The sequence below is a fragment of the Salpingoeca rosetta genome (assembly GCF_000188695.1).
Source record: "Salpingoeca rosetta unplaced genomic scaffold supercont1.13, whole genome shotgun sequence".
Classification (NCBI taxonomy): domain Eukaryota; class Choanoflagellata; order Craspedida; family Salpingoecidae; genus Salpingoeca; species Salpingoeca rosetta.
Window position 1 is genome coordinate 135,061 of NW_004754921.1, and position 9,358 is coordinate 144,418.

The window sequence follows — 9,358 nt, forward strand, 5'->3', positions numbered from 1 at the left end:
CGTCGGCTGCTTCTTGTCTACCGCAGGCACCTGCTGGACCGACGTGAATGATGCAAACTCGTCATCCACAGAGGTTGTCTCCTGCTGTTCTTGTTCTTCGTCACCATTATTGTCGCCAGTCCTGGCACCACCGTTCACATGTGCTTTGCCGTTTGTGCCAGCGTCTTCGCACTTTGCTGCGAGTGCCGACGTGTCCACGCCATCGTCCGCAGCAGTCGGCGCATCGGTGGTACCGTCGTCCCCCTCCCCGCCGCTGGCGAAGGCAAAGTCGCCAAAGTCGTCGTCAGCCATTGCAGCGCGGTTGTTGGCGATTAGCAATGTTTTTGCATAATTTTCAGCGGCGGTGATGGCAACGACGGAGGAGAGTGTGTTGGAGTGGGTGGTGGAAGGCGAGGAGAAGCAAGTGGTGGTGCGCGATGGCTCCGAAAGCATCACGCAGCACGCACTGCAGCTCCTCCCCTTGCACGCCGATGAAAGCACCAGCAGGGCCAAAGCAAAGCCCCATGCGCACTTCCATCAGCTCTCGGCAAGGCGCAGGCCGGGCAAGCACAGCAAGGACAAGGCAGGCAAGGCATCCGCCGAAGGACCGAGCAGGCCTCGCGTTCTTTGTGCCACCGTTAACAGCGTGGAGGAAGAGAGGGCAGCCCCCTGGGCTGAGATGGACCGCCTCCTCGCCGACCGCGCTGGACTTCAATCATTCAAGGTGTCGTGTGATGTGTTGTTCTGTGCACGCACACATGTGTACTGTGTTTGTGTGCTCTGAATGGATAGTCCGCACACAAACACACGCGCACGCACACATGCCAACTGCTGACTGGTTTCTGTTTGGCCCACCACGCTTTCGTTCCTCCACTGACGTTATCGATGTGGTTGGCCCTTGTTCATCGTGTCCCCAATTATCTTGTCCTGTGCTCCCCCGAGCAGGCGTTTGTTGCAGATGACGAGGCAGGCCTTCACTGCCTGTATTTCTATTTGGCTTGCAAGTATTTCTCCACGATTTCCAGCAGTTTGCTTCACGACACTGCCTCCCTGGTTCGCCTTTGCTGAAATCACTGTGTCCCATATCGCTTTTTCTGCTATCGAGTGCTTGACCTTGCTGGCGCGCGCGCGTGTGTGTATGTGTGTATGCGCTTGCGTGCGTGTGTGTGTGTGTGTGTGCTCGTCCGTCCATGCATTTGTGCCTTTATCATGTTGTGATCGATTCTGTGGAAGCGATCGTATTTTGCGTCCACCTCACTGTCTGTGCGCGACGTTCTGTGACAGATTTGTGATTCGTTCCTCGGGCCCGATGCACCGTATCCCATTCGCGTGTCATGGACAACCGCCAATCGCGTACGGTGAAGACACGATGACGATCACGGTAGTGGTGGTGATGATGATGATGATGATGATGATGATGATGATGATGATGATGATGATGGTGATGATGATGATGATGATGATGCTGATGATGATGATGATGATGATGATGATGATGATGATGATGATGATGATGATGATGATGATGATGATGATGATGATAAGGGTGGTAGTGCTGCTTGTGCGTGCTACCGTGGCAACCTAGGGCTGTGGTGGTTGTGCGCCATCACCTTCGCATCCAAGAACTCTCGTTGCGTAATGTTGACTGTGCTTTTCGTGTGCATCATTGTGACACGTGCGTCAAACTGCCATCACCATGTGTGTGCCCCGCCCCACTCCACCCCAAATACCAGGCGCTGGCATCTGTACGCAGCGCGACCTCTGTGCACTTCCAGCCAGCGCTGGACGAGGCCGTCTTCCTCCTCGCCCGCCACTTTGCAGACTTCCTCGCATCCCCGCAATACGCGGTAGAAAGGAGAGAGGGGGGGGGGGAGGTCGCGTTGTTTGTTTGTGTGTGTGTGTGTGTGTGTGTGTGTGTGTGTGTGTGTGTGTGTGTGTGTGTGTGTGTGCATGGAGAACAGAAGCTGCGTGTGTGTGCGTCACGCATGTCATCATCGCACCCCTGCGTTTGCTTGTGCATGTGCGTGTGTGTGTGTAGGGCCTGAGTGATGCGACGCGGTTTGGCCACCGCCGACCCATTACTGTCGACCTGCACGAGTGAGTGCCCGTCCGTACAAGGGTGCATGGTGCCTTTGGTGGTGGTGGCGATCAGCAAAGACGTGTGCAACCACATGAGCCTGTGTGTGTATGTATGTGTGTGTGTGTGTGCGTGTGTGCGTTTTGCATGCATGATTGTCGCGCGTGTGCTGCTGCTCATGGTTGTTTGCGTTTGCGCGACTGATGTAGAGAGGTGAAGGCGTTCCTGACGCTGCCAACAGCACCGTCGTCACCGCGGCGAGCAAAGTGTAAGCGCACAATGCCACAATCACCGCTTGTCTGGATGGTCATGTGCTGCACGAATGGCAAGACAGCCATCCCCACCACCACAACAATCACCACCACCACCACCACCACCACCATCATCATCATCATCATCATCATCATCATCATCATCATCATCATCATCATCATCATCATCATCACCATCATCATCACCATCATCATCACCATCATCATCATCACCGCCACCCATAGCGCGGTCCCGGCGCTCCACCACCTCCGTCCCGGCGTGGCGATCAAAGTCAAAGGTCCGAACTGCCCTGCTCATTGAAGCGCTATTCCAGCACCAACCGCGCAATGATGCAGTCACCACGCACACACACACACGTACACTTTGCTCACCTGAACACGCCCTCCATTCCATACTTGTACTTGCACGACACGCGCACGTGTATTCCTGTGTGTGTGTGTGTGTGTGTGTGTGTGTGTGTGTGCGTGTTGCGGTCCAGGTGGTGAGCCGGTTGCGGTCGAAGAAGCGTGAGGGTGCACCGTCGAAATCGCTCTTTACGCCCTTCCGCCACGGACATGCAACCAAGAAGGTAGCATGCATGGTGTGGTTAAGTTGTGCGTGTGTGTGCATGTGTGTGTGTGTGCGTGCGCTCATTTGTTCGTTTGTTGTTGAGTTTATGCAAATGTGCGAATGCTGCAGCGATGACAACCACACCTGGCTCATCACCATCTGTGTCTACTGCTCTCAACTCAACCACGACCACGTTTGCCCCGCAACACATCCGCAACCCCCCCCGGGTCAACGCCACTTCGTCGCCACCGCGTACACCAGGACCGCGATCGCGCTGTCCTTTCGCGTGGAGGAGCAGTCCTCCGGCTGTCCTGCCACTCCTGGCGAATTCACCAGGTAGGACCATCGTCACCAGCATCGCTCCTTCCGACACCTGCGCGTTGACGCATGTGCTCATCAGTGTGCTCTGTGTCTGTGTGTGTGTGTCTGTGTGTCTGTCTGTGTGTCTGTCTGTCTGTCTGTCTGTGTGTCTGCACATGTGTGCAGAGTGCGGAGGAGGACCACGCCACGACGGCCGTCATTCGCTATTACGACAAACTCGGTTCGTGCTCGCTATCTTGGCCCGCACACGCCGCCATCTGGCACCACCTCCCATCCTCACTCACCCTCACCTGCACCGCTCCAACCACCGCTCCAACCACCGCTCCAACCACCCATCCATTGATCGGTGTATCCATCTCAACATGGCCCAGCACGGACGGGCGCTGTGTCGTCGACGCTGCTGCTCGCCCGCCGCGATTGGTCGCTTCGCCGCGGCGTCGCCTGGAAGCCACCAAACACGTACGCACACACACACACACACATGCACATGCACAAGCTCTTGCATACGCACACACGCACATGCATGTTGTTGTACTTGGTCGTATTGGTTTATGTGTGCGAGCACGCATGTTGGCACGAGACCTCCCACGTGCCTCTTGTTTGGTTGAGCTGCATGTACCAGCTACGGTGCATTGATGTACGTGTGCAGAACATGCATTGGCTGACGAGTTGTATCTGGTGTGCTCGTGATGTGCAACGCAGGAGGCCGACGAAACTGCTGCACACGCTTCGTGACATCACCGACGTCGCATCAACGTGCGCACCCCCCTGAAGTGCTTATATATATATATATATATATATATATATATATATATATATATATATATATATATATGTGTGTGTGTGTGTGTGTGTGTGTGTGTATGTGTGTGTTTCTATGTGTGTGTGTGTTCGTGTGCTTGTGCGTATATCAGACATGTATCAGCTGTTGTACGGCAGCTTCACGATGCCCGCAGCAGCTGTTTACTCACTTGCTCGCATGCACACTCGAATTCGACACTTGTATCAGCCGGCACCCTGTGCTTGTGCACGGGCTTGAGAGCGGCGTGCTGCTGACGGCGTATCAGGACGGGTGCATCGCCATCGTGTCATCGCGATTCGACACGGGCAACGTCTTCAGCGCTATTCTCGACAGGACAATTGCCGCCAAGGTCGCACTCGCACACGCACACGTCATGCACACGCACACACGCACACACGCACACGACGAATACACACCTTTACCGTGAACGCTTGCAGGCTTTCCTTGGCCATATGTCGTTGCTGCCTCCCTCCGCCGTCCTTCCTCATCACACACACACACACACGCACTTTCGCACATATGCGCACACATTCACACTTTCGCACACATGCGCACACGCTCACACACATCGACAGCTGGCCGAGAAGCAGTATGGAGTGCTTGCCTCTGCGGTGTGCATCTCGGACGGCGTTGTTGTGTTTACGCTGACGCACAGCAGCGTGATTGGCGTTGCTGTCCTTCACGACATATCCCATCTGCGCGGGTCCGATCAGGGCGACCTCGCTCTCTCCGGCTCAGCCCGCACACACGCAGACGCGGCACAGGGTGCGTGCCCTGGAGGTGGCTTGTTTGTGTGTGTGTGTGTGTTTGTTTGTTTGTTCGTTCGTTTGTTCGTTCGTTCGTTTGCTTGTTTGTTTGTTTGTTTGTTTGTTTGCTTGTTTGTTGATGTGTTCGTTTGTTTGTTTGTTTGCTTGTTTGTTGATGTGTTTGTTTGTTTGTTTGTTTGTTTGTTTGTTTGTTTGTTTGTTTGTTTGTTTGTTTGTTTGGAAAGTGCTTTGTAGCCGGTGTTCGGTTGGGATCAGTGACGAAAGTGCTCCCATCCTTACCAATCATTAACGCCATGTGCATGCGTGTGTGAACGTATTTGTGTCGTGCATTCACCAGGGGGAGTGCAACGCGCCGTGCGCTTCGTCTCGTTCCACAAATCCGCCGTCGACCGTCCCGGCGGCCTCCTCTCTGTCCACAGAACCCTCGTGCGTTGTTGCTGTTGTTGTTTTTTACGTTGTTGCTGCTGCTGCTTCTTGTTCTTGTTCTTGTTCTTGTTCTTGTTTCTGTCTTTCGCTTTGTCATTGTGCCCCGTCGCCCTTTCACACGCTCAGCTTCTTCGCACCACCACCACCACCACCGCCGCCACCATCGCTGACCTCTCCAATCATGTCGCCACCGCCCCGTGTCCCGTGTGCTGACAGGTGCTGCAGTGGTGGTCGGCCCCGAGCGAGCGGGACGACAACGTGTGCGTGTATGTGTTGCCGGACTCACAGCAGCTGGTGCACCTCCGCCATCTCACCGTGCCCCACCTCATCCACTCGCTCATCATGAGCAAGCTCGACCCAAAGACGGTGTTTCTGCTGCAGAGGAAGGAGACGCCGCAGCGCGGGTTCCGCTATTTTTTCTCCCGTTTCTCCATGCGCCATTCAGAGGTGTGTGTGTGTGTGTGTGTGTGTGTGCGTGTGTGTATGTGTGTGTGTGTGTGTGTGTTTGCAGGCTCACCGCCACCATTGTAATCATGAACTGCCTTCATGTCTGTACTCTCATGTGTGTGTGTGTGTGCGTGTGTGCGCGCGCGTGTGTGTGTGTTTTCAGGACGTGCCATCGTCTCCGCGGTCACAACCGGTGCGTCGCATATGCCCACACATACACACATGCACATGCACGCTTTCCACACATACGCACACATGCACGTGCACTTTGTTCATGCCAATGTGTTCACCCACCACCACCACCACCACAATTGTCACAATTGCCACTGCATGGCCATCACGGCAGAGCCGCCCTGTGCTGGAGCAGCACCAAAGCATCACCCTCAATCTCACCAGCGCCGTCGTCGTTGCCGCTGTCAGGTACCACGTGTGCATGCATCTCTGTGTGCATGCGTATGTATGCGTGTGTGCATCGGACGTGATTGTGTGCTGTGAGTGTGAAGGATCTGCGAACCAACGATATTGGTACACATGCCCTGTCTCTGCTCACGATACCAACACGTCTGAACGCGGCCTTTTTTTTTCAGTTTCGACGACACGCGCGCTGTTGTGGTGACGCAGCAAGGGCATGTGCACCTGATCAACCTCAACTCAAACACATCAACACTCTCCGTGCTGCCCGTAGGTCCCTGCACCTGCCTCGCTGCTCATTTACAATTGCGTGTGCACGTGTGATGTGTCGCGCGCACACATACACACACACTCTCTGTCTCTGTCTCTCACAGCCCACACACACACACACGCACACACACATCCATCTCACGTCACGTTGCACTGCGAATACGCGATGATTCCTCGCCTCTCCCTTTCTGCGCAAACCGAAACCGCGATTGCGCAACATCCAGATGGCGTATGCCACCGATTCGCCAGCGCACGATCCCGTGTGCGTTGCGTGGCATCCGTCGTCGGCGTACTTTGCTGTTGTGTCGCGCCGCGGCGTTGTGGCGCTGTTTGACCGCGCACTCAACCCACTCAACATCGTCCTCAACACAGGTGCCCTTATGCACGCACAGACAGACAAGATCACACACATTCACGCAACTACCCCCCCCCCACACACCCACACACACACACTCGCTCGCTCCATTAACACCATTAACACCACCACCTCCTTCTCCACCTCTTCCTGGTCATTTCATCTCTGTGTGTGTGTGCAGAGGATGCGACGCCGCTGCCCTATCTCGACCTGTCTCTCCTCGACATTACCTTCTCTGGTGCCGCTGGTGCGCACTGGCTGCCGGCCCCGCACACGCCGTCCGCAACAACCACAGCGCCCCCACCGTCCACCACCGCCACCACCACAGCAACAGTGCCTGCTGCCACGGCCTCCTCTGCTGCCATGGGAACACCCCGCCCCAGCCACGGCGCGCCAGTGCTGTACGACAGCTGCGAGCTGGTCCTCCTCCTCAGCGGTGGTCCTCCCGCAGTCCTCCGCTTTGAGAGCGCGGCCGCATTTGAGGGCACCGGCGATTCGGTCCTGGCAGGACTGTGCATCAACCACGTGCGAAGCGGCAACACGCAGCGCGCCATCCGCTTGGCAAAGGTCAGCAGATGGGTTGTGTGTGTGTGTCTATTGGTGTGTTGATGTGTCTGTTGGTGTGTTGATGTGTTTGTTTGTTTGTTTGTTTGTTTGTTTGTTTGTTTGTTTGTTTGTGCATATTGTATGTGTGCGCGCATATTGTGTGATTGTGTGTGTTTGTGTGCGTGCTGTGGCATTCGTTGGAGCTTCGTTACGCTTGGTTCGGGGCTTCGCACGTGACTTGGCGTGATGCGTGGCATCCGCCACCCCCCCCCCCCCCAATCGAGCGCGTCGCTGATGCGTATGATCAAACGGCCCGTTGGTGCCACAGGAGATGGAGTGGACTGCATCGCAAGAGTCGTGTTTCCACGTCCTCAACACCATCTTCGACGAGCTGCTCAGGTGTTGTTGACGTGTCACCACGCATCTGGGGAGCGGAGAGACGGTGTTAGTGTTGGACAGGAGGCAGCGGAAACATGACCCATGCACAGTGTGTGTCATTCACTGCATGGATACCCTCACCACCACCATCCCCACCAACCTCACCACCATCCTTGCTACTGCTCACCAGGCTGCCGTTCTCTGACGAGCGGTGCGACAAGGCGCTGGCTGCGATTCCGCGGTTTGCGTGGGAGCAGACGGCCGTGGACGCACTCGGACTGCAGTCCGCAAAGCTCCACATCGACGCCCTCCTCTGGCGGTGCGAACAGCAACACGGGCAGCGGGAGGGAGGGAGAGGGGGGTGGTAATGTGTGTGTTTGTGTGTGTGTGTGTGTGTGTGTGTGTGTGTGTGTGTGTGTTTGTTTGTATATGTGCGCGTGTGTGTTTGTGTGTGTGTGTGTGTTTGTATGTGTGCGCGAGCGTTTGTTTGTATCGTACACCTCCACACACACACACACACACACATACACTGAGCCATTGCTCCTCCTCCCCAGCCTTCTGTCGGCGTGCCTCACCGTGCCTGTCCCACACGTTGTTTCCATGTGCAGGTTGTTTGAGCACATGATGCTGCATGGGTCGCTGCTGCGCGCGCTGCTGCTGGCTACCCGTACCGCGTCCCCGCCCATGTGCCGCGCGCTCGTCGCCGCGACCGAGCACGCCCGGACGGCCACGGAGGTGGTGGTGCATGCAGTGGCGCAGCGCGCACAGCACACGACGGCGGGGCAGCTGGTGCCGGCACCAGAATCAACTGTGTGATGCGACGCACACACACGCACACACGCACACACACACACACATGGCCCAATTGGTGGTGCGTGCAGTGCTGATAAGGGAAGCAACGCGCGCGCGGTGTTGTGTTCTGGTCGTGTGTGTGGCGTGCGTGCGTGCGTGCGTGCGTGTTGTGGCTGATCTGTTGCTCAGCTTGCCTAGCTTCATGCTCGCATGCCAGCCCTGTTGTTTTTCTTCCCTCAGCTGTTTCCCTTCTTCTGTTACATTCTGCTCTTCGCATTGCTGATCCCGCGTCTCGTAAACAACCCGGCAACAACAGCACCATTGTGAGCGAGTTGCAGCAGCAAGCAGCACGCACACACTCACACACGCACACACACACACACACACTCACACACTCACACACACACACACACTCACACACACACTCACACACACACGCAGCAATGTAAACAAAAGTCCCGAACGTCACATGTTGTTGCTGACGTGACGAAGCAAAAGCAAAAAAGCAAAAAGGATAGGCAACAGCCGCAACTGTGATGCCTGTGATGGCAATTCTTCATTAGCGCCGCCAACCACCAACCGAGCAAGTTAACGAACTCGGGGAAGGTGAGAGGAGTCAACAAAGATGTCTGTGCCGTCGTCGCCGGAGGTGCAGTCTTTGGCAGACCCTGAGGACGTGTATCTCCCTCCGGACGAAGCCGTGCTGCCTGCTCATCCACGACCCCACAGCTCTCGTACCGAACACGACCACAAGACGGCTAGCAAACTACGCGCCTTCTTCCGCAAGATGCGGGGGAAGCATCACCACCACGATGACGATCACGACCACGACGCCGCTGATCACGATGGCCAGGAACACGCCGACGCCACCTCCCTCGCTGATGGTGTGTGTGTGTGTGTGTGTGTGTGTGTGTGTGTGTGTGTGTGTGTGTGTGTGTGTGTGTGTGTGTGTGTGTGTGTGTGTG

At 56.0% G+C, this 9,358-nt stretch overlaps 3 protein-coding genes across 3 annotated transcripts in view; 2 read left to right on the forward strand and 1 right to left on the reverse strand.

Moving 5' to 3' along the window:
• The window catches only part of PTSG_05459 (uncharacterized protein), a gene marked incomplete at its 5' end in the record, with an annotated part of 5,657 nt that extends 5,366 nt beyond the window's left edge, over window positions 1-291 (reverse strand). Inside the window, one exon of the mRNA XM_004993272.1 lies at window positions 44-291. Within this exon, the coding sequence (XP_004993329.1) occupies window positions 44-291 (248 nt within the window). The remainder of the gene's footprint in view (window positions 1-43) is intronic.
• Window positions 292-346: 55 nt separating this feature from the next.
• On the forward strand, window positions 347-8,708 carry PTSG_05460 (uncharacterized protein; the record flags this gene model as incomplete). The annotated part of the gene is made up of 25 exons (XM_004993273.1): window positions 347-703; window positions 925-1,032; window positions 1,264-1,295; window positions 1,344-1,614; window positions 1,713-1,826; window positions 2,018-2,076; window positions 2,266-2,324; window positions 2,554-2,606; window positions 2,808-2,897; window positions 3,140-3,214; window positions 3,365-3,419; window positions 3,571-3,658; window positions 3,902-3,955; window positions 4,209-4,350; window positions 4,577-4,766; window positions 5,106-5,194; window positions 5,411-5,641; window positions 5,805-5,834; window positions 5,988-6,061; window positions 6,229-6,322; window positions 6,547-6,694; window positions 6,859-7,244; window positions 7,552-7,622; window positions 7,792-7,920; window positions 8,210-8,708. The coding sequence occupies 25 exons, from the start codon at window positions 347-349 to the stop codon at window positions 8,415-8,417; spliced, it is 3,207 nt and encodes a 1,068-aa protein (XP_004993330.1). The 3' UTR covers window positions 8,418-8,708.
• Window positions 8,709-8,874: 166 nt separating this feature from the next.
• Window positions 8,875-9,358, forward strand: part of PTSG_12321 (uncharacterized protein) — a 4,121-nt gene continuing 3,637 nt past the window's right edge. The window contains exon 1 of the mRNA XM_004993274.1: window positions 8,875-9,277. Coding sequence (XP_004993331.1) covers window positions 9,019-9,277 — 259 coding nt within the window. The 5' untranslated portion in view covers window positions 8,875-9,018. The remainder of the gene's footprint in view (window positions 9,278-9,358) is intronic.